Consider the following 25,817-nt stretch of genomic DNA (forward strand, 5'->3'; position numbering starts at 1 on the left):
CTGGTCACAAATAGGCTCCTATAAGGTTGACTATTATAGAAAACTGATCACATATAATGATAGATGTATTGAGACACAGGAATGGGTAGGTTTGATCTGGCATAATGATTCATTAAAATTGTGGGGTCTGCGTACGCGCCTGGTCCACAAAGTATGGAAATAAATTAAAAAAAAAAAAAAAACGTTTACAAGTGTTTTTAATCGCGTGCAAGCGACTCTATAAGTCACTCTGTCTGTCCGTAACACTTTTGTGCTTGGCCTTTTTGGTTAAGATCAAAGGTCTGTTGTTAATAGATGCTGTTCTTAGCTTTTTTTTGGCCTTTTGGCCAAGATCAAAGTGCATGTGCCTAAGTTTTTTGTTCATCGTTGATTTTTACTGTATTTTTAACATGAATAAAAGATTTAATATCTCAAAGTGTAGTATCTGTTCTGGCAGATACTGCAAGCAAAGACCATATGTGGGGGTAAACCCACATAAGACCTTGGTCAATGTAGGGGCAACCCTTCATACCAATTGTCACTATCCAGCTCCCCTACTCCCCGGGGAGTTGGTTCCCATTTCCCCTTCACTCCTCACTTTAAAAATCGGCCGTGTGCCCTATTTGCTTGGTGAGGGAGCAAATAAATACCCTTTTCTTGGCCTTTTGGCCAAGATCAAAGTGTAGTATCTGTTTTTACTACATGCTGTACTTATGTTTGTAACTTTGTGATATAAAGTGGGGAATTACGTTTCTGTATTAATTTAATGTAAAATGATCACTAACTTTACAACCAGTCAATCTCAAAGCCATTCAAGTCATTCTCCAGATCATTCAAGTTGTTTTTGAAAGATTCCAGTTATTTTTTAAGCATTTTTCATCCTTAAGTTCATTAAAGTCATTTACTTTTTATTTAAATCATTTCAGCCCATTTTTCGGTTATTTTAGTTTATCTTTAAGAATTTCACGTCAATCCTACATTCACGCATTCATTCATTACACGAGAGCACGCGACTAATGGCTACCAGCCTTGTTGATATAGATGTACATAATAATACTTTGATAAGTATGTTTTAACTTAAATAAGGATGGTATAATAAAATTGTGGGGTCTGCATTCGCGCATGGCCTCCATAGAATGGAAATAGGCACAAACTTTAATAAAGACATTTCATATCTATCTGCGTAAGTATACTTTGATAATTATGTTTCAGTTTGAAGAAATATGGTATAAAATTATGGGGGGTTTGTTCGCACCTGACCTCCATAGAATGGAAATATGCCACAAAGTTTAACAAGGTTTTTTTAATATAGATCCACAGAATATTGTGATAAGTGTTTCAGTGTGAACAGGTATGGTATAAATTATGGGGTTTATCTATTTTATTTTTGCTTTCATCATATTTTGCTTTGGTTTTGATATCCCCAAATTCGAAGCTATCTCTTTATAACTTTTCATAAATCAGTCCATTTTCTGTAGGCTGTTTTTGAACCCAGTCAACGACGGGTACTTTTGCTAATATACACACACACACACACACACACACATGGTGACCCCCCCCCCCAACCGTAATTAGGCCTCGTTTCTTAGTGTTTTGTCCGAATGAAATGAAACTTTGGTCATAACTAGTTTATTATATTCAAAACATCACATCAAAACACTAGGGTCGTTGGCCTTTTTTTTTCCGTTGACTGTAAAATGATTAGAATAATAATTGAAAGTCGTTTTTTTTTTTAAATTTTTATTGGTTCACCCTATATATATATATACTTTTTCAAGCTTCAAGTTTTTATGGCAGTTAAAATCAAGGCAGGGTTCAAACAGTGTGGGGTAATGTTATGAGATCCCAGAAAAGCTACCAACCTCTGTGTATGACTCTGCCGAACTATTTGATCGACCTGCACCCCATTAGCATCAGACTACCTAGCACACATCAAGTGCAGATATGCTGTCTGTGCCTTTTTTTTCTGAGGGTTTTTGTTTTTAGCCAGTAAAGTTTAACCTCAGTTTAAAAAAAAAAAAAAAAACCTAATTAACTTGCAAATCTGTTTCTCAACAAATATTCTTTAAAAAAAAAAAAAAAAAAAAAAAAAAGGTGGCAATGGCCAGTTTGTCCATTTCAATTATGCTTGACCATAAACAGCTTTTAATGACTGCTAAATCGTTCAATTATTTTAAAGACCGATTTCAACCATTACTAACCAGCATAGTGTTACCACTACCACTAGAAGAGTGTCAAGAATTTGTTATTCAGTGTGATGATATATGAAAGTGAAACGTTGCTATTAAGGGTTGAAGACATGCGTTGCATGGAGAGAAATTATATAAGAATGACACGATGGATGTTTAATGCGAGTCTTAAAGAAGAACTTAGATCTGACGAGCTGGACAATATTGGACGTGCGCAGAACAGGAGACTTGGTTTGGCTACATTGGAATAATAGACGCGAGTTCAGGTTGGATGTAGAAGAGTTGAGGTATGAGGGGGAAGAGCAAAGAAAATATGGGAGGAGGTGATAATGCATTTGAGAGAAAGAGGATAAATACAGATAGGGCTGGAGAAAGGTTGCAAAGTTTAAAAGCTGTCCAACACATGCCAGCATGTAAAGTGAATGCTAAACCAAATAGGATTAAGCAATTAAGTTAGTAAAAATTAACAGATGTTTATTAGTGAAAATGAATTGGATGAAATGAACAGTTATTAATGACTTCTGTTTTCTTGTTGTGCTGAAGGAGGATGGCATTAAACAACAGAACACAAAAACAGCATGCAGCAGAAAGGGAGGTAATTATGACAATGGACTTGAGAATTAAATTAATTTTTCTTTTCATTTTTTTTTTATTTACAAAATGATCAGATAAAAAAAAAAGCTTCATTGTACAAAACTAATGAATTCTTTTAGAATTTTTTTTTTTTTTTTTTTTTTTTTACAGAAACGAAAAAAAATGAGAAAAGACATTCAGATATTTAACCACTTAGAAATTTGTTTTTGCAAGAAAAAAAAAAAATCCGTAATATACAAAAACAATTCTAGTATCATTTGTAATGTTTTTGTCTTGGGTGTGATTTTCACAGGAAAATGATGAAAATACCATTTAAGATGAGAACTGTAATCCGAAAAATCCAATAAGAATAATTAACCCTCATCTTAAAAAATAGAAACAATCCTACCCCCTCCCCTGCAAAATGTAAAAAATGGTTTGAATAAGAAAAGAATTTCATATAGAAAAAAAAAAAAAAAACTTAAAATGGCAGCAGTTTTTGTCCAAATCTTTCAGTTAAAGTGGTTAATTTGATCTGAATTGAAGAGAAGGAGGGGGAGGGGTATTAAAAAAAAAAAAAAAATGTAAAAGGCTTAATAAATCTGGGAATCCCCAAACAAAAATAAAACTACTTCTTGACAACGGAAATAATTAATTTTTTTTTTTTTAATTTTTTTTTTTTTATTTATTTAAGAATATCCTTGTTTTCACAAAGGCACTATTTTATTAAAAATTAAAAAAAGTTGCATGGTCGACAATTGAGGAATGAAAGACACAGTGATGAACAACAACACAAAAGATTCATCGGCTTATTGCAACAAAATGGTGTGGCGCCACAATTGTAGTCAAAGAATGACCTGAAATCAAATAAAAAGTTATAATTAAAAAAAAAAAAAAAGTTTTGTCTATAAACAAAAAGAAAAATCTGATCTACATACTCGTGACAAAACGAAAATAATCATATTCCAAAAAATCACGTAAATTGATCAGTCTTATTTTTAGAAGAGAAAATCAAATTTATTTAGTATCCAAGACATGATTGTCTTGCCTGCTATTTTGACAAAATCTCAAAAGATAATATTTCTATTTCATACTAGATTTATATTTCCTTGTAATGCCTATGGATTCTCATTGATTGCTTAAAAATGATTTGCTCATTTAAAAATAAATCCACTTTATTAACTTTACATGATTGTTGGAATATAATATTTTCATTTTGTGACAATGATAAATCAATTGTACATACAGATTTTTATTTTTAAATATAGGGGAATTTAAGGACAAAAACTGCAGTAATTATCGAAAGTCATTAATGAGCGTAATAACTTTATGTAAGTAAAAAACAAAAAAAAACAAAACAAATTAACTGCAAAAATTATTTAGAAACCATTGCATTCTATTGTATTACAGAATAGAATACCTGCCCTCTTCAATATTGGTAATGCTGAAACTCGAAAAATTGTCATTTATAAAATTTGTTCCCAATGAATATGAGTAATAAAATCAATTTGTAATGAAATATCAAGGTTTAAACTGGTCACAACAGCAACAACTATTGTTATTAAAAGTTGTATAATTTGAATGCAATAAATTTTTTTTTTTTTTTTTTTTTGTACAAAGGCAGAATAATGGTCAATAAGTGTAGTGGTTACCAGGACAACAGCATAGTAATCATTAGTGATCGAAATTGGATATAATTTGATTATTCAAGGAGACAGCTTAACAAGAACCTGTTTAGATTGAACTTGAAGATAACCATAATGTAGTCAGCTGGAAAGCAGGCCAACGGTACAGAGTTCCACAGGCAGGCAGTTCCAGAAAAAAAGCTCTGTTCATGGAATTTGCATTTAGATTTAGGCACAGATAAAGAGTGGGGGAAATCTTTTTTATATTAGTTGTAGCTAGGCCAGTGTTTTTCATGAAGGTTTGGCAAGGGAAGACTACACATTGAAGCTCTGATGAGCACTTGCCATGAAAATAACAATAGACTTGCAACATCTCTCCTTTGGCAAAGAGGTTGCAGGGAAGAGAAAAGGACATCATCCACTAGGTTTCAAAGCCAGTTTTGAATTATCAAGGCAGGATAGGGTACTTTGAGCAGCTCCTATCTAGATATGGCAACAGTACCTCATTTTAGGACATATCTGGCTCTTATACAGGTAGACGACCCTGACAACAGATTTGATACAAGTCTTCCATCTCAAGTTAGAAGTGAAGGTCAGACTCAGAAATTTGGCAAAGCAGGGAGTTCCTTTAAGATGAGCCATTTATATAGAGTGGGGAACAGAGTGTTTGTGGTGAAAAGATAGAAACTTGCTTTTTGAAGTTAACCCCATTGCACCACTGAGACTTTAGACAATAAAAGGATGATTATATAAAACTGATGAAAAGCTGATTTTAATTGAAAGGAAACAGAAATAACATTGGTATTACATTATGCAACACTTTTTAGTGATAGGTTCATAAATTGGAAAATGGTGTGTTTATTGTGTTTTGCATTCAAACACTTCAGTTGTTGGGTTGGGTCACAAACACGTCTTGTACATTGTACATTTCATTTAGTTCAAAATATTCTTAAAAAAAAAAAAAAAAAAAAAAAAAAAAGATTTCAAAATTTAATTTGAAAAATAAAAACAAATAAATTAATACAATTGGCATCAAACATTGCAGTCAACAAATTTGTGGCTCTGACGATAGAGTTATAATTAAAATGAAATTGCTTATAACATGCACACTTACCTTTGAGAACAGGCTCATTGGTTAAAGTACAAACTCTATTATAAGATGACTGAGGAATTGCCAAACTTTGTTGAAGTTTGGTCACTTCACCATTTCCAGGATTCCATTCTTTTCTGAAAGCAAAAAAAAAATGTCAAGATTCTGGCATGACTTTTCATTTTCTATGTAAGTAAAAATGTAAATGTATAGTAGAATACCAGGATACGTTTTTTTTTTTCAGGTTATGATGTGGAATACAATATTTTTCTGGTCCGGGTTACAGTATTTGCCCCATCTTATGGTATTATTAATTTTTTTTTTTTTATTTAAGAATATCCTTGTTTTTACAAAGGCATTATTTTATTAAAAATCAAAAAAGTTGCATGATCGACAATTGAGGAACGAAAGACAGTGATGAACGACAACACAAAAATTTATTGGCTAAAGCTGTGCATATTATGTATTTTGTTACTAATTTTTAATATGTACCGTATAAAATTTCGCTTAGGCCCCACCATACGGCGATTTCACCAACCCCGGAATGGATTAATGCTGTATTCCGGGGTTCTACTGTAAGTGTGAAACTAATGATTACATAACATTGAAATTAACAGTAATTAATAATAATCATACACCAAGGATGGTTTATGACGAGTAAAATCTTTGTTTGGATGGATGAATACATGAACATGTCGGCAAAATGTTCATTTCAACTTGCCAAAATATTTCTATTACTTTTCCACATGCGCAAATTCATTCATGGTTTGAAGTGATTGAATTTTAAATCTTTCTGATCTATCCGCTGGGTTAGCTCATTTGGTTTCGATTCTAGCTGATGGCATCCAACTCTTTTTTTTTTTTTTTTTTTGCTTTTAATTTTTTAAATCAGTACTATATATTAGGTACAATATAATAATCAATAGAGAATTGGTTGTGTAATAATAAATACAAAATTTGCATGCATTAAAATATATTTAAGCGTAAACCCCCTCCCCCCAGTAGGAAATAAAAATGAAAATTCCGTCTTACTTTAAGAGATCTGATTCATCAACAGCAGAAAGATCTTCAATATGAAAAGTCTCATAATTTCCTGAAAAGAAAAAGAAAACTTGATAAAAATTGTTTGTTCGCTTAACCAGCACATCGACCTTCTTTGGGTCATTTAATGCTGTGTATAAAATTTTAATTTTTAGATGTTTTTGGGGTTGATTTTTGCTGGGTACATTCGAGTTATGTTTTGATATAGTTTGTTATTTGATGGCATTTATATTATAGATGGTAAAGATTTGCTCTTTTTAGGAAATTTAGAATAGTTTTAGGGTTTTCTTTTTTAAGGGGTTCTTTCAAATTTGTGGCTTCGTAGTAGTGTTGACGAATTTGTGCGAGGTCATAGCAATCAAGTAAAAAACTGTTTTACCCTGTAAGGTTCGTAACATGGTATACATTTGCAAGGTTCTTCACTTTTTAGTATGTGTGTCCTATTATGGATACGTGATTAAGACTACTTCTTTATGTGATTTTCTGGGATCTAGTAGGCATTTTTTTTAAGTATAGGCATAATTTGGAAGAGTTTGTTGTTTTGGTAATTGTTTCAGTTTTCTTGCCATTCCCTTGTAATAAAATTGTTTATTGAAGGTTTGTAGTCCATATATGGGACTTTTATGTCACTTATTTGGAGTTTTTAGGGAATTATTGGCTGCCATATCAGCTTTTTCATTTTCACACAGACCATAGTGACTAGGAATCCAACAGAAGAAAGTTTGGTGTTGTATGATAGAATGGATCCTTCGTAACAGTTTGATTAGTAAGGGATTGTTTAGTTTTTGATTTTTTAATGATTCAAGAACTGATAATGAGTCTACAAAATAGTATGAATTTCTTCTTTGGTTGGTGATAATATCTAGAGCCAAGTTTATGGCTGTAATTTCTGAACTATAGATTGAGGAGTTATTTGGTAACCTTTTTTGTTTAACAGTGTTTTCTGAAATAGCGGTACATCCCACTTTGTTTTGATCTTTGGAACCATCCGCGTAAAGGTGCATCCAATTTGGGTAAGAATCCAAAACGTTTAGTTTTTCTCTATAGTCTGAGGGGTGCGTATTGGATATAGTATATATTGTCAGGTCTAGTATGACTAGGTTGATTTAATAGCCAAGATGGGAGTTCTGTGAAATTTTCCTCGTGAATGCTGGTTTGATCTATTGAGTTGTCTCTAAGTGGTTTTTATCATTTCTTCCTTGTAAAAAAAAAAAAAACCAAAGGGTTTAATTGCATTTTCTTTTTTTTATGCATAGATGTGCGTAATTGGGATTGAAAGTGCATTGACAAGCAGAATTTTTTGGGTTTGATTTGAGTTTAATATCGTAAGCCTAATTTTTTACGTGGAGGTTCATAGGCTTCGGCATATAAGCTTTCTATCTGGGAGGTTTTGAATGCGCCCAAGGCAAGTCTTAATCCTGTGTGATTGATGGGGTCCACAGTTTCAAGATAAATTTTTCTGGTTAGGGTTAGGGTTAGGGTTAGGGTTAAACCATACATAAAGCTTCCACAGTCTAGTTTGCCTTTTATCAGGGTTCTATACAATTTTATATCATATTTGCTATAACCCTTAATAGTTGTAGGGTTTTGAAGCATTTTTGTTTTAAATATTTTAAATGAGGGATGAAGGAGAGTACTTTGTCAAAAATAAGCCCCAGAAATTTATGTCGGTCAGTCCACCAGTCTCAATGGTATCTGTAACCTTGGCAGTTGTAGCATCTGAGTGGGTTTGGTATGTATGGTTCAATGTCTATTTTTTCATACCCTATTTTGATGTTACTTTGGATTTGATTGGTGTTAAAAGTTAGGATGTGGGAGTTTGTATTGGTAGCTTCACCATATCTTTTAATTTTTAAATCAATAACATTCTGATTTCTGATCACTCCTTTACTGGTATTCAACATTTTGTGGGGGGGGGGGGTAGATTTTTACTGTTTGGTTGTTGAAAAGTCTCCATTTAGAAATTTCTATTAGGTTTTTTAGCTTTCTACTTCTACTAGTAATGTACTGTTATTTAGTTTCTTGACAATTTCAGGTTTGATGTTTGAAAATATTTTCTCTATTTTGAAGGGAGACACTTTTGTTATCGGTTCTCCTTTGATTGCTTCAATAATTATGAAATAAGATCTTGATTTAGATTTTGGGATTCTGTTTCTGAATCTGAACTTGATTTATCTGAAGTTTCAGTGGTTTCTTTTTTGAGTCTTTTCATTTGACATTTAAATATTTTAGATTTTTTATTTCTCCTGCTCCCTACCCGCATTGGAGCCCTGTGTCGGAAGTGTGTGTGTGTGTGGTAAGTGTGTGCGTGTTTGTGGAGAGGGGGGGGGGGGCATTCGCCCCAACGCAACAAGGATACAGGAGAAGTATACTCATCCTACTAATGGACTCAAGCACCTGTGTTTTCTTCGTGTTTTCTAATGGCCTCATTTCTAGAAAAGATGTTAGTTTTTCAGCCGTGTTTTATCCATTCTTCAGCAAGTTGATTGACCCTTCAGCCACCGTTTACTAAATCAGTTTATTGCCTAATGCAGGGAGTATAAACATATTTTCTTGTTGTGCTTGTCTGATTTAGTGCTAGTCAGAACCAACAGATTGATTGGATTGGGCCTATCCAACCGCTTGACATAGCTCAAGGGCCAAAGTGGCATGTTACATCTCGTGTCCTAATAGGACATTGAACATGATTTGCTCAACCACCAGGATCCCATCCTTAGGCATAGTCAACAGGTGACCCCATTGAGGGACTTTTACTATCTGCAGGGGAGGGGGGCAGAGAGTAAAAGTCCCTTAATGCCCCACTGACAGGGCCAAACTTGATTAAAAAAAAAAAAATAATCAAAACAGAAAGAAATCGTTCTTGTCCATAATTCTTCTTATATTAAAACTGAAGAAAAGCTGTATAACATACACATCTGTAACAAGTAGTTTTATTTTTATAAAGAAAATAATTTTTAAGCAATTAATAAGAATTCGTAGGCATTACCAACATAAATTTAGTAAGTTTTGAATTATAGTTATCTCCCTTGTTTTTTTTAAAAAGATATTTTTCAAAATGGCAGGTGAGACTGTCACTCCTCGGATACTCAAAATTTGATTTTCTCATCTATATATCTATAAAAGCGCGAATGTGTGTGTGTGAGGGCAGCTCTCCATCTATGTACTGAACAAATTTTTGACTTACAGACTTGAAAGTTGGTATATAGGGTATTCAGATATGTGGAAAAATTTTTTAATGGGTTTTCATCTGGAAAAATGGACTGCTAAGGGGCAAAAATTAAAAAAGTGGTATGGAGGGTGGGATGGATCGGATTTTATCTGTTTGTCAACTGTTTCACGACTGCACATGCGCAAATTGTTCACATGATAGATTCCTAATGTTAAGAATAAGTAGGTTTGAAAACACTTTTTAAAGATTGTGGTAAGCTAGCCTAATGATTATCGTACTTGACTCACTGTTTTTAGATTTTGGTTTCGGTCTGAGTTTGAGTATTATTATTTTTTGCTTATAAGAAGTAAACTCTTTAGAAAAAACATAATACTCGCATGCACATGTCTGTTTTTTTTTTTTTTTTTTTGGGAGAAAGGAATTTAACGTAACGTTTAATACCAAACAACGCCAGGTACATCTGCTAGTTTAAAAATAAAACCACTTGATCATTTTATGTACTTTTTGGAATATGATATTTTTGTTTCATTACGGCTATGTACATATTGATTTTTCTTTATTTTTGTTTTTTTATATAAGGGTAATTCTAGACAAGAATCAAATTAATTTTTCTCGTTTATTTTGATCCAATCAAACTCCCTCCAACATGAAAAAGTGGCGGTGGAAACAATCCTGCCATCAATAAAACGCTGGACGCAATTCAAGGCACTCACCTGTCAATAAACTCCAGCTAAAAGTGATGCTTGTTTGATAGTACTGCTTTGGCCGATGACTAAAACATAAGAAAAAAAATTAGAATCAGAATCAGTGTTCAAAAAGAAAAGGATTTTTTTTTTGTACCAACAAATATCCGATTACTTTTTTGTACCGACAAATATCCGATTACTTTTTCGTACCGACAAATATCCGATTACTTTTTCGTACCGACAAATATCCGATTACTTTTTCGTACCGACAAATATCCGATTACTTTTTCGTACCGACAAATATCCGATTACTTTTTCGTACCGACAAATATCCGATTACTTTTTCGTACCGACAAATATCCGATTACTTTTTCGTACCGACAAATATCCGATTACTTTTTCGTACCGACAAATATCCGATTACTTTTTCGTACCGACAAATATCCGATTACTTTTTCGTACCGACAAATATCCGATTACTTTTTCGTACCGACAAATATCCAATTACTTTTTCGTACCGACAAATATCCAATTACTTTTTCGTACAGACAAATATCCAATTACTTTTTCGTACCGACAAATATCCGATTACTTTTTCGTACCGACAAATATCCGATTACTTTTTCGTACCGACAAATATCCAATTACTTTTTCGTACCGACAAATATCCAATTTTAATCCTAAAACATCTTCAGTTTTTGCAAGAAAAGAAAAACAAAAATAATTAAACAGAAATTTAGGTACTTGTACAGTTTAATCAAAACATTAAAAAATGAAAATATTGAAGAAAAAAAAAAAGTTATATTGTACGTATGTTTTGACGAAGATCTTCAAAAAAATAAAATTTCACTTAATTTGATCAAGTAGTTTTTTTTTTTTTTTACAGCGGAAAACCACGTTTTTATGAGAGCACGTTGAAGGCAGACATCTTGGATTTGTTTCAAATTTTTGTTTGAATTTTAGAAACGACACGGGAGATAAGTCCATGTAAACCGGCGACACTTCCTCCCCATCTTTAATAATTAGCTTTTCATCCTAAAAATCGAACCTTTTGCTCGGTATCATAACAAATTGTTTTTTCGCTGTAAAACAAAAACTACTTGATGAAATTAAGTGAAATTTTTTTTCGGAGAACTTCATTCCATAACAGATACGTACAATTTAAACCTTTTTTGATATTTTCATTTTTTAATGTCTTTACTAAACTGTACAAGTACCGAGATTTAAATAAAAAATTAATGGAATTATCTCCCTTAGATTTTTGTTCATATTAACATCATTTCGTAAACATTCAAATGATTGATTATCTTGATTAAACAGGTATTGGTTATCTTGAATAAACAGGTATTGAATAATCCAGATCCCTGAAAATAACGTTAAAAGGAAAGTTGATCAGAAGCCTGGATGCAGGGGAATGACTTCAAAAAAGTAAAAATGTGGGACGTAAAATCCCCGGAGATTGAGTCATCAAGATCGACTGACTTTTCAGGACAATGCATGTTGGAATGTTGATGTCATCTGTCTTAATAAAATAAAGTGCAGACAGCAGGAGAGAGAGAGAGAGAGAGAGAGAGAGAGAGAGAGACACCATGACACACTAAAAGAACACACCAACCCCACCCCACACTCAGTCACTAATGTCAAAACGGTTATTTGAAAACTGAAAAGGTTATTTTGAATAAACAAAATATTTTCATAACCAGCTGTATATGTGTTTTCATTACGCTGTCAAGTATATATATATATTGAGACAATGAAAAGGTCGATTTTTATTAGAAATTGTATAGACTGAAAAACACCATTTGACAATCGAGTGCAGTGAATGTATAATAACACACGCATTATCGCCTAAGCGACGTTAACATAACAATGATCTAAGGGAGATAACTAATTAAAAACAAAATGAAAGAAAATTATGTCATAAGCATACACCCTTAAAATAAAAAAAAGAATGCTTCACACTGATCTATAAAGTTTTCTTTTTGTTCTGACATTGATATATAGTATTTGTTATTCAAAATCTTTTTAAAACGAATTCAGTCATTAATATGTGAGCGACTACATGAATGTTAACTAATTTGCATATTCTTTTGCAAAAATAATCTTTCATTAATTATTTACTTTTCATGGTTTCATATTAGATGATTGGTTCCATTTTATTTATGCAAAGTTTCTATGTCCTGCATAACTATGAAAAATTTAAGATGAAAAAGCACAGATATATATATATGTGTGTGTGTGTGTATATGTGATCTTATTGGTGTGTGTTCAAAAAATCTCCATGAAACTCATCTTTGAATATTTGGTCTACAGAGTTGAAATTTAATATATAGGGTATTTGGACCTATAGAACACATTTGATTTGGTTTATAGTTGGCAAAAATTGTCGCTAAGGGATAAAAATTGAAAACAAAACAGTTGACCTTTGCAGGAATAGTCGATTAAACATGTTTACATGTACAAATCTACATTGATAGTTTAAACAAAATTTTTAAAACTGTTTATATGCATAGGGGTGCAGCTCAGAGGCTAAGGAATGAGGCTGAAGAGTTGTATGTTTTGGTTTCAATTCTAGCTGATGGCACCTAAGTCATTTTTTTTATTTTTGATATCATTACTATAGATGAGTACAATATAATAATCAATAGAGAATTGGGATCTATAATAATGAATGCGTATTCTGCATAAATTAAAATATATTTAGGCGTATCTTACAACCGGGCAATGCAGGGCAGCCTGCTAGTATTTAATAAAATAACACTTCAATTCGTGTACTTAAAAATTTATATGAAGTGAGAAAATGTCATCACCTTCTCTTGAGATCCTTGCGTTCACTCAATTCTTTTCTTGCTTGGACTAAAGCAAAAACTTTGGCAAGAACTTCACCACTTTCAGCATTCACCTGGAAATAGAAAATGTTTGGGTAGAAAAAAAAAGAAAAAAAAAAGAAAAAAAAAAGAAAAAAAAAAAAAAAGAAAAAAAGAAGAAAAAAAAGAAGAAAAAAAGAAGAAAAAAAAGAAGAAAAAAAAGAAGAAAAAAAAGAAAAAAAAGAAAAAAAAAGAAAGAAAAAGAAAGAAAAAGAAAGAAAAAGAAAGAAAGAAAAAGAAAGAAAGAAAAAGAAAAAAGAAAGAAAGAAAAAAAAAGAAAAAGAAAGAAAGAAAAAAAAAAGAAAGAAAAAAAAAGAAAAAGAAAGAAAAAAAAAGAAAAAGAAAGAAAAAAAAAGAAAGAAAAAAAAAGAAAGAAAAAAAAAGAAAGAAAAGAAAGAAAGAAAAGAAAGAAAGAAAAAAAAAGAAAGAAAAAGAAAGAAAGAAAAAAAAAGAAAGAAAAAGAAAGAAAGAAAAAAAAAAGAAAGAAAAAGAAAGAAAGAAAAAAAAAAGAAAGAAAAAGAAAGAAAGAAAAAGAAAGAAAGAAAAAAAAGAAAGAAAAAGAAAGAAAGAAAAAGAAAGAAAGAAAAAGAAAGAAAGAAAAAGAAAGAAAGAAAAAGAAAGAAAGAAAAAAAAAATCTGATAGAAATTAAAACAGTTAAACAAGAGAGGACCAGATGAAAGCAACAAACATTATCTAAAAGTTAAGCAACAGTTGAAGGAGGGCAGTATGAAATTCACTTCATTTATTTTGTCCTTTAGTAAGTCATCACTAGGGATATGACAACAGCATATTCTTTTCCTTGTTTTGATTCTCAGGTATATATCCATTTATATCTTATGTTTTTATCTACAGTGATGTGGTTCTCGGTCGATTAAATGTGTCTGTATCAGATATATAGACTCGAGAGTAAAAACAATGAAAAGAATATGCTGTTGTCATAGCCTTAGCCATAAGCAATGTTTCTGACAAAAGGCGAAGAATTTCTGTTTTCTGAGTCGGAATCTATATATTAAACATTTATTGCTGGCTAATTTTTTTTTTTTTTCAATCCTAACATACACATATATTAGCTCTTTACATTAGATGGCTTCATGCCTTGTCTGGAGCAATTTCTATATAAAAAAAAATAATTTGACAAATTCTTAATATGAATATCATTTAACGAGTTGTAACAGCCCTTATCCGTTTGATAAGGTCTTATATTGCTACATATGCCATTTTGGGCTTCTTCAACTTTTGCAACTGTGACCCAATCTTGATTTCAGCAACATAAATGAGTTCGATCATTGTGATCCACATCTATGTTTTTGCCAAGCAGGTTTGGAAGTATCATATGTCGAGGGTTATGTTATACAATGACCCCCGCCTCCCGCCAAGTGTTAGCAGTGAAAAAAAAACAAAACAAAAAAAAAAACAGGAGATAAGTTGATCAGCAGAACAAAAGTATAGGAAGTGAGATTAGTAGAAAGAGAGGTGGTTCACAAAAGACCACAAAGGGGAGCTGAAATAGACTTGTTAATCAAGGTGTGGCAGTAACTGGGACAAAGGAAAAGACATAGAGGTCAATATATTTATAGTTTACAGACAGTTTTAGGAATGGGAGTGTTATGGCTCGCAAATAGCCACAAGAAGAACAGAACAATGGATAACAGTTTAAAACATGTATTACATGAAAACAACGGAAAGGTTACAGATGGAAATTGTTGGTAATCCACCGAGCATGTGAGGGTTGCTCTGGAATTAGATCCCTCCCCGAAATCGCCATGAGTTATAGTTTATATGGACGATGGATTAGTCCATTTGGAGGGTAGTTCCCCCACAACAGGGAGTGAGTTTTTCGACAGTACACAATTGAAGGCAGGTTAAGTCTCTGAGAAAATGGGTAGATGAATTCATCAACTAACTGACGAACATGCCTTCAACAGAAAACTTAGAATTTAGAGTGCTGATGGTGGCAGACACACACCCAGAGTACAAATCATATGTACAGAATGTGTGCCAGAGTTTTTTTTTTTGTTTCTTTTGTTTGTTTATTTTTTATACTTGTGAACCAGTGCTTACCTTGGGCAGGCACCAATATGTGCAAGACAACATGATAGCCAGAATAAGAATGGAAGACGAAAAAAACGGAAACTACGTTTGAGTCAGCAATTGTTTTCAAAAGAAGCACATGGTTTCACAATTATAGCAAAGACGCATGTTGCTAAATCAACAAAGTCGCCTTCTAATGAAGCATTCAGGTGAAGGTTTACTTTTTTGTGAATGTGTTCCAGACAGGGTGAAGTGGCAAAATTCAAAATATTTATATAAGCAGAAACGCTCACAATTCCATGTGTTTGACAGCAAAATACTGTTCATGTGATTTCTGGCCCCTCTTCTCTGAAAGAATCCCAGGCTAGTTTGACAAAACTACCATTTTCTGTCAAAATCAGAGAATCATTCAGAAATTGTCAACTAGAAATTTCAGGAACGACATGAGGCCACAAAAATAAAACAATAGGCATTTTGCAATAAGGTTAACAAAATGAAAGTGTGATAAAAAAACAAAAAACAAATAAATGTTATCAAAAGTAAAATATGATACTTTTCTACATATCTGAGTAAGCTTTCAGGTCTTTACTTATTTTAAAGTGTATATTTATTTTGAAACACCGGTAGTGTATATTATTAAGTTAGAAAAAAAAAAAAAAAAAAAAAAAAAAAAAAGCGAATATGAAACAGTCATCTTTGGAGTCTCAGTAATTGTTTAAAAGATTGAAAATTTAACAAAATATTAGTAGCAACCCACCCAATAAATGTGGCATTGTGACACGACACTATCTGTGTTTCAAAGTAAATAAATGCTTTCAAATAAGTTAAAACACAAAAAATTTATCCAGGTGGAAGATTAACTCATTTTATCTTTAGTAAAATTTATTGGTTATATATTTGCTTTTTAACCACGTTCTTCGTTTTGTTGCCTATACCGCAAAATATCCAAAGACACTACACAACCAACAAAACACGTAGGCTTAAAAAAAAGAAAAGTAATTTTATATATTTTGAATACCTTTGAGATAAGGTTTCATAATTTGTGTGTTCACGCTTTTGCAAACTGCTGTCCTCATCTTCATAGTTGTTGCTTCACGTTTCAACTCATCTTCTGGCCTTTCTAACTGCAACCAAGGCCAGAGAACGAGTCGATCGAAACATGGCGAAACAACAACTACAAAAACCATGAATACACAGACGTAATTTTGCTATTATTTCAATAATAATAAAAATAAAAAAAGCCAGTTTGCCAAGGAATTTTTGTCGATAAAGATTTTACTTACATCCAAAAGCTGCAGGTCATAATTAAGAAACGCAATATATCTGTGTCCCCATTCTGCCAAATTGTGGATGACTTCTTCCAAAAAATGTTCGATGTCCAACATTAACTGACAGACTGTGATATGATCAGGCTGAGGAAGAGAGAGAAAGCATTACAAACAGTCCTCATCTGTAAGCATTAGATTATGCCACTTTCTTCTAACCAGAATAAAAAGACAGAAAATTTTAACAAAAATTTATTTAATTTATAAAAACTTAAAACATTGATGTGTTTATATTATTTTGTACAGCATTTTCAATTATGGTAATAGAGTTATAAACAAAAAAAAAAAAACAAAACAATTTGATAGCTAAAAAAGAAAAGAAAAAAATGCTGATCATTTCATTATCTAATGGAACTAGAAAATTATTGGAGTATCTGAAGACTCCTCCGATCATTTTTGATTTAGTATTAATCTATTATGGAGTGGAGTTGTTGTTTTTTGTTGTAATACAGCATTCACCCTAAGTGAGTTGAACTGGCTTCTTTTAAAAGAGGAAGTATCAAGAACATATAAATTCACAGGCAATCCCAGTCAACTGTAATATTTGATGCAATTTTGGTCAGGAAGCCAGTATCTTCAGACATGTATTACGACTTTGGGTGAAAGTGGACATGTAAGCAATGGTAACTAATGGGCCTCATCATTGCCTTTGAAAATGATACTCAAGACCAATATAGAACAAGGTAATATGTAGCAAAGATGTTAGGAAATATGAGAAATTGCTGTATTATGTGTGGGAGTTTTGTAGATAAACAAAAAGAATGAGGACTACAGAAAAGTATATATCTATATCTCTCTCTCTCTCTCTCCCTGATGAGTTGTGATACAACGAAACAGGACTGTATGTCGATGACTACAAATATATTTTATAAAGGCCCCCCCCTCTTTGGGTTGAGCACTGTCGTAAATAATCTCACTCGCTACTTAATTAGGCTGAAAAATGCGAAGCTCGCGGTTTGTTTACAAACAAACGTTTGAGCACTTTACAAGTGGCGGACGGATGTTTATTTAAATAGACATTCGGACAGATTAGTTGCTGGCACCGCTTCCGTGATCAAGGGGTAGAACTGCCGACTGTCATCATGACGGTTCTAGGTTCGATCCTCGGCTTAGGATAGGTGCTAGTCTAGCGGCACTGATGAGTTGTGATACAACGAAACAGGACTGTACGTCGATGATTACAAATATATTTTATATATATAAACTACTTAATTTAATCACATAAAATTAATATACGAAAGTATAGATTAATGCATAAACTTTAAGTATTTATTCAAAAGTGCTCAATACGTAGATAGAGCTAGTTAGTAAGTTATAAAATGTATATGGTGATTAAGCTACACTGAATATTCCGCGTTTCATCCACTCTAGAACTCTTCAGGCTTATGCGCTTAAGCCTGAAGAGTCCTAGAGTGGATGAAACGCGGAATATTCAGTGTAGCTTAACCGCCATATACATTTTATAACTTACTATATATATATATGTATATATATATATATATATATATATATATATATATATGTATATATATATATATATATATATATATATATATATATATATATATATGTATATATATATATATATATATATATATATATATATATATATCATTATTTTTTGGAGGGTACAAAACTTTATTATAGCTATTAATAGACAGCTTTTTTTGTATCCATGGTAAAAAGAAGAACGAAAGGAAAACATTCGATGGAGATTGAGAAAAAGAGAAAAGATTTAGATAAATAAGGGGGTAGAATCTGCCGACCAGGTTTATTCTCACTTTTCAAAGCTAAATCAAGGGGGGTTTTTTTTTGTTTGTTTTGTATAGAGAAACGAATTTAAATGGGGGAAACGACTAAAATAAAATTATCAGAAAAAAAAAAAAAAAAAAAAAAAAAAAAAAAAAAATGGGGGAACAACTAAAATAAATCTATCGTTATGATAATTGTACGATGGAAAGGAAACGCTTTAGAGACTAATCATGTCCAAACCCAAAAAGACAATTCCTTTGCTTACAGAGAGGTCTCTTTAAACGGATGTGAATAGCCTCCAAAACCTTCAGATGAAATAACGAGTGAGCGTGACTTAGGATAGAAAATGAGTCACTGCTGAAATTCATTAGATATTGTTTTGTTTTTTTAAACAAATGGTCCGTTATAGCAGAACCATATGTATTACTCAAAATGTCTGTTGGTCGGTATATTCCATTCCTGATTTTACCGAATACATGTTGTTGGACGTAACCATCCTACCATATATATACACATATGCATATATATATATATATATATATATATATATATATATATATATATATTGTTGATATGATTCGGTAACAGAAATATGTGTAACTGAACAGATAAAATGGTAATATATATATATATATATATTAGTTGCTGTTTTTCAAACGATGAATATGGTTAATATTGGCTTCGCCTCGAAGCTCGTATTTATTTAGAAAGTCGCCCATAATTTGTTTGGACGTATATATAACATTTTTATTTATTTATTATTTTTAAAACAGTAATCTACGTACACGCGTGTTTCGAGTTTACTAACTCTCATCAGCGTAGCTCGACTGTTTCTAGGGATCGAACTTCAGGCCATTTTTACCATATATAAATAAGCACACACTGTAACCTTTGTAGAAAATGGCAGGTTTAAAAACAATTTTGTTTCTCCTTACAAGAAGTTGTGTAATGTAAGGGAGACAATCTATAAAAAAAAAAAAAATGAAAGAGAAATAACATTTTTCAAGTTTGATTACCTCCCTTTTCAATGAAAGGGAGATAAATACTGTCTTGCTAAATTTTACAATTTAGATCCTAAAAGAGAATGTACAAATGTTCATAAATATTCCATAGACTCATAGGACTAGCAGGAAAATCCCACCCCATCATTCACTGTAAAGGTACATAAATGGTAAAAGATTTCTTCAACCAATAGCTTCTTTCCTCAAACTGATTGGATGTATCAACATGAAAAATTAAATTTTATTTTTTGTTTTATTTGTCTTACTTGGAAGGTCAACACTTACCAAGGCCTGGAGGCTACTCAAGGATAAAGGTTACGTGTTAGGTAGGTGAGGCAATATCAGTCACAGTGGGAATTTGGGTAGGGTAACATTATCTAAATAGTCGACAACAGGAATTTATAACGTAAACAAATATTTTGCTACCCAACTCCCCACCCAGATTGCACTCCTTATAAATATGACCCATATCATAGTTGCCCTTTCTGCTTCAATGCAATATACCTTGTTTGGAAGTGAACAAAAACTTGGTTTGTCATGAATGAAAAACATTATTTCATATACATAAAAATAAAACCTGCTGAACAAAATATTCAAAATTATGATTTGATAATTAGTGATAATGATTTCACATCCTTTGAACATTTTTTTTTTTTTTTAATAAAAAAAAATGAGAAAACTTACTTGATTTGAATCTGTATTGGATTTTGTAGCTTTCATCATTTTCTGGTCAGTGCCACGAACTTCAAGAGGTAAGATGCTGCGGTAAGCTAAATCAAAATCAATCTCATCTGAAAGGGGAAATAAAGGGGAAATATGAATGAATACAATTCCTAATTAATCGTGAACTTTACCTCAAAGGTGAGGGATTTAATAAAGATTGCAATAATTTACATCAGAATCTTATTTACACTACAAAAAAGTATGATTAAAAAGCACTCAGGATTCAATTCTCGCTGCGGCAAGATGTGACACAAGGCTAGACGGTGGGTGGATAGGGACTAGCTTCCCCGAAGGAGGATTTTGGTTAGGTGCAAAATAGCCGGCTCTATCAACAACCCCTGGCTTAGGTGACCGGCATTACTCTCCTCTCCCATCCAGGAGGAAGAGGAGATAATGCCTGGGAGGATACATCACCCAGGACTGAGCTGAACCATACCCCATTTAGACAAAAGATCTAATGATTATAATGATACCAAGATTGGTATAAATGCTGAATATCCAATTGTTTTTGTCCAGAATTCTCCCTATACTAAAAAACAAAAAAAAATTAAAAAAAATATCTGTATGATGTACATACTTGTGATGGAACAAAAATATCACTTTTCAAAAATCACATAAATTGATCAAATAGTTTTATTTTTAACTAAAAAAATAAAAAAATTTATGAGGGAGAAGGGACTGTCTCATGTTGCTATATTCAAGAAACAAAAGGTAGATAACTCAATTATTCAAATGTGCAAGATCAGCCTTGTAATGCTTACGGTTTCCCATTATTCCACTTTAAATCTTTTAAAAATGATTTTCTTTATAAAGATAAAACTACTTGATCAATTTTAGTGATTTTTGGAATATGATCTTTTGTTCTGTCACAAAGATTTTTTGTATTTTTTTTTTTTTTTTTGTTTTTAATAGAGGGGGATTCTGGATTGCACCTATCGAATTATCATATGTATCCAGCTTTTACTGCAGAAAAAGAAAAAAAAAATTATTCTGCATTTCCCTAAGACAGCAAATTAGAGCTATTTTTTTTTTTTTTTTAAAAGTAATATTTATTGCAAATAGACTTTCACCTTATAAATAAGATTTCCTTGATATGGCTAACCCATATTGGCTTTTAGAGGAATGTTGCAACTTCTTAAAGTGATGTTACCTCAAGTAATAGCACAAAATTGGATACTCCACCAGACTAGATAAATTCTTATCCCGAGATCCAGAAGAATATTGAGGAGAGAGAAACTTCTTTACTAACTTGGTGTTTGAGAGGTAAAGTAGAACTTTCATGGAATATTCAAATATCTATGTATCTCATACAGAAATCAAGTGTTAGCTCCTAGGAAGGGGCCCTTTGATTTCTGAGAACTTCAACTGAAGTAAAATGAAACCAAAAGAGAAGCAAAGGATTGTCACAAAAACGTCTTAAGATACCAATACAGTTGACCCAACTAACAGGACAGAATTTGTGACAATTCTCCACATGTTTGTACATATTTAGAGGACGGTTTTACAATTCTAATCAACCTCTTTCCCACAGAAAACACGTTGCGAGTCTGTCTCTGATCTATCATTATTTTCACGGCAAGTGCTCGTCTGAGCTTCAATCTATGGTCCACCTTGCCAAACTTTCACAAAAAGCACTTGTCTAACTACAACCACTATCAACAGTTTCCCCACTCTCTATCTGTGCCTGAATCTAAACGTAAATTCCATAAACAAAGTTTCTTTTAGTTGAGAATTTTGGAGATGAGCTATGAATGTTTATATTTTTTTGATTGTTCGGATAATTATTCTCATCCTGGGTGTTATTGGCCCAACGTTTTGATCGATGAAACCTCCGATCTTCGTCAGGTGTAAACTCCATGTTTTTTTTTTCAACTAAGGAAAAGGGAGTTAGCTCTGTTTTGCACGAAATCGGACATTGGGTTTGAGGGTGTGTCTGTAAATTAAAAAAAAAAAAGGTAAATTTTCAGGGGTCACTAGGTACTTTTTTAAGACTTTCCTAGGCTTCAATTTTTAACTGAATCATTTTGTTAATTTTCAATATTAGTAAAAAAAATTTTTTTTTTATGAAATCAAACAGCTATCATATGAACTCTACCACAAAATACCTCAACCCTAGGGAGATAATCCCCCTTAAAACCCCTTTTCTTAGAGTCGCCTCCCTTACACTGTGTTTTCTAACCACGGTTTCGTACAAAAAAAAAAAAAAAAAAAAAAAAAAAATCATTTTTTTTTATAAATAATTTACAAATACACCTTCAAATTTCTTGCAATACAGAGCTAATCCCCTTTTCCTTAGCTGAAAAACCCCCCAAAAAACATGGAGATTACACCTGACGAAGGTTTTATCGACCGAAACGTTGTGCTAATAACACCCAAAATGAGAATAATGGTCCGAACAAACAAAAAATACAAAATTTCTTTTCTAGGGCTACCTGCCTTCCAGCTGACTATAACATGGTCATTTTCAAGTCCAATGTAAAGTTCTTGCAGAGTGTCCCCCTTAAATAATCAAATTTTACTTAATTTCAACCACTAACGATTACTATACAGTTGTCTTAGTGACACTAATTATCCTCAAGTGATTTTCAAACTTTGATAAATGGTGACTCTTATTAAAAAAAAATTTTTTTTTTATAGGAGAGTTAAATATTTTTTTTATTAGATATACCGACCTGGCATTCATTATATTCAATATTTTTCTTTTTGTTTATTTGTATATTCCACCACACATTTTTGTTCATTATCTAAGCAAAAAGTTAACCAGGTTTTGACTTTTTAAGAACAAAGTAAAGCCTACTACTACTACTACTACTACTAATAATAATAAAACAAGTAAAAAATACTAATAGAATAGAAGTTATCGCTTTCAGCTGATTTTTCTTTTAAGCTGACTATTTAAGAATTTCTACACGAAGGACATGATTAGGCAAAAAAAAAAAAAAAAAAAAAAAAATCAACCTGAGGGGAAGGGGGGGGGAATATATTATGATCCTGTGTGTGGAAAGAGGGTAGCACAAAATAGTCAACTTTTTTTTCACCCTGACTCTGAACAGCTCCAATCAGTTTCAAACAAAGTCAAAATTAAGAGAATGATACTGAGAGGGAGGAGGAGGATGAAGAGATAAATTTTTTTATGAGACAAAAGTCATTTTTCTCTATCCTCATGACTTGTTTGAATGTTGCTGAAAAAAAAAACAAAAAAAAAACATGGTCTCTCTTCTACAATGCAAGAAAAATTACTCGTACCTAAGAGTATTCTTTATCTTTACAAAACCACCATTCACCCACGCATGGAGTATTCTTGCCGCATCTAGGCTGGTGTATCCACCACTAGACAGGGTCCAGAAAAGAGTTTCTGGTACTTGTACAGTTTAATCAAGATATTAAAAAATGAAAATATCAAAAAAAGTTTATATTGTATGTATCCATTATGGAATGAAGTTCTCCGAAAAAAAATTTCACTTAATTTCATCAATTAGTTTTTGTTTTACAGCGAAAAAACAATTTATGATATCGAGCAAAAGGTTTGATTTTTAGGAAGAAAAGCTAGTATTAAAGATGAGGGAGGGAGTGTCGGCGCTTTAAACTGAGTTATCTCCCCGTGGCGTTTCTAAAATTCAAACAAAATTTTTTTTAAATCCAAGATATCTGCCTTCAACGTGCTGTCATAAAAACATGCTTTTCTGTTGTAAAAAAACAAAAAAACTACTCAATCAAATTAAGTGAATTTTTTTTTGGAGAATTTCATTCCATAATGGATACGTACAATATAAACTTTTTCTCAATATTTTCATATTTTAATGTCTTGATTAAACTGTACAAGCACCGAGTCTCCAATCTAAGAGGTTCTGCTGTATCAAGAAAGCTCCAACCCATCATTGCAATGCTGCATCCCTTTGCCCGTTTTACAAATACTTTAATGGAAAATGCTTTGACGAACTTGTAGCACTTCTATCCCCTCAATGTAAACACCCCAGGAAAGCAGCAAAATCCCACCTTTTTACTGTAGAGATCCGGAGATTCGAAAACATTTCTACTTTAATAGTTTCTCCCCTTAAACTGCTAGACTTTGAAATTCTTTCCTGCTTACCTGACTGTACTGACATGCAGATGCGTACTACTCAACTGCCTAGAGATATGATCCCAAGATTAAAAAAAAAAAACCATTTGTTCAAGCCTATCATATATGAGCTTTTTTTTTAAAAATTTTATTTTTCCTCAGACCAAACAAGGGCACAGTGACACTTAGAGCTGATATATATGATAGGCTTGAGCGATTTAAGCAGAAATCTATGTTTTTCTGTATTAAAAAAGTAGAGAACTCACATCCATGATATTATTTTTTTTTTTATTGTAATCAAATACGTTAGTCTATAAAAAATAAAATGGTGCAATTGAAAGTTGGCATGTCTGAATCAGAGTTTGAATTTATCAGACTAAAAGAAAATTAAAAAAGAATTAAATATATCCATTTTTCAAAGCTTTGAGAAAAGGTAAATAACGATTGAATTCTTTTATTCTTTTGGATATTTGTAAGGAATGCATTGCCCCTATTTATCTGCCTTACCATGAGGTTTAGTTTGGTTGTTTTGTTTTACGGCATATCAACCCTTTCAAGTTATTTAATGCCGAATCCAGTAATTTTGGAAAATATATTCATGTTGCATCCAGTTATTTTTGTATAAGTTTTTATTCTTCAAGTTCTTTGTATCTTCAATCGCTAGTTTGTAGTGTTTGGTTGGGTTGTTTTATAGTGGATTTTATCGGTTTTTGTTTCCTGCCCTGCAGAACATGAATGAGTTTTGCAAGAGAGAGGGAAAAGGGTTACAGCGTTAATGTTTGGTACATTTTAAGTTATGAAACAAGTCAGGAAGTGGAAGGGATAAAAAAAGAAAGAGGGAATGAGAAGAAGGAAAAGGGAGAAAAGGTGGATTGTTTTTGGTTTTGCAGAACCCAATTAAATTTTACAAAAGGAAGTAGGAAAACAAAAATCATCAATGTTAGGTGCATTTCGTCTCAGGAAGTCGATATCTTCAGACAGCATGATCTGGTAACACCAGTCTCCATGAGAGCAGGGTTAGACACAAGGTCAGTTTTTAATGTGGAGAAAATCCAGTTTCCTCATAAAACAGATACTGGATTGGGGCAAAAATAAAAATTGTCTCCGTCTAGAATGATTTTCTTCTTCACTGTCTGAGGACAGAAAAGATGAAGCGTACTACCTGGATGTTACATTTTGCTCTTAACCAAAAGGCATAGGCGGATCACAGTTAGAGGACCATCATGTAGAGAAATTGACAAGAGAATAAGTCGTATTATTTGGATTTTTCGAACTACTATTCTCATCCTGAGTGTTATTTTCACAACATTTTGGTTGATGCAACTTCCGATCTTCAGGTGAATCTTGAACTCATACCTGATTATCACCCTTCTAAACTTCAGGATATCATTAAAAAAACATTAACTACTCCAAGACATGTGGAACTGATCTTATTCCAGTATCAAAAATTGCTCTGCTGAGTTGGCTCTGGCCTGCTTCTTTGATAGCTGGAAAATTGCCTATGTGGTACCAGTGTTCAAGAATTCTGCGAACGAACTGATTCTCAAAATTATCGCCTCCATTAGACTACTTTCGCTCTTTGCTAAAATATTTAATCAATCTGGCAGATAATCCACCAACTCGTAGGTAAGCCTGTACTATTGTGGATATCACAACGATTATCCCTGAATATATATACCACACACTTGATGAAGCAGGAGAAGTT

General features: G+C 32.4%; 1 protein-coding gene and 1 pseudogene across 1 annotated transcript in view; one reads left to right on the forward strand and one right to left on the reverse strand.

The window, feature by feature from the left end:
• Window positions 1-627: 627 nt before the first annotated feature.
• LOC145296434 (U2 spliceosomal RNA) lies at window positions 628-785 on the forward strand (annotated as a pseudogene).
• A 2,611-nt stretch (window positions 786-3,396) lies between these two features.
• LOC145296119 (uncharacterized) overlaps window positions 3,397-25,817 on the reverse strand; it is a 61,209-nt gene continuing 38,788 nt past the window's right edge. The window contains exons 7-13 of the mRNA XM_080142266.1: window positions 20,014-20,120; window positions 16,535-16,663; window positions 13,163-13,254; window positions 10,380-10,438; window positions 6,489-6,549; window positions 5,481-5,593; window positions 3,397-3,598 (exon numbers count right to left, since the gene is read on the reverse strand). Of these exons, the coding sequence (XP_079998392.1) occupies window positions 3,543-3,598; window positions 5,481-5,593; window positions 6,489-6,549; window positions 10,380-10,438; window positions 13,163-13,254; window positions 16,535-16,663; window positions 20,014-20,120 (617 nt within the window). The 3' untranslated portion in view covers window positions 3,397-3,542. The remainder of the gene's footprint in view (window positions 3,599-5,480; window positions 5,594-6,488; window positions 6,550-10,379; window positions 10,439-13,162; window positions 13,255-16,534; window positions 16,664-20,013; window positions 20,121-25,817) is intronic.

Source organism: Euprymna scolopes, chromosome 16 (assembly GCF_053919585.1).
Source record: "Euprymna scolopes isolate OS-2025 chromosome 16, ASM5391958v1, whole genome shotgun sequence".
Classification (NCBI taxonomy): Eukaryota; Metazoa; Mollusca; class Cephalopoda; order Sepiida; family Sepiolidae; genus Euprymna; species Euprymna scolopes.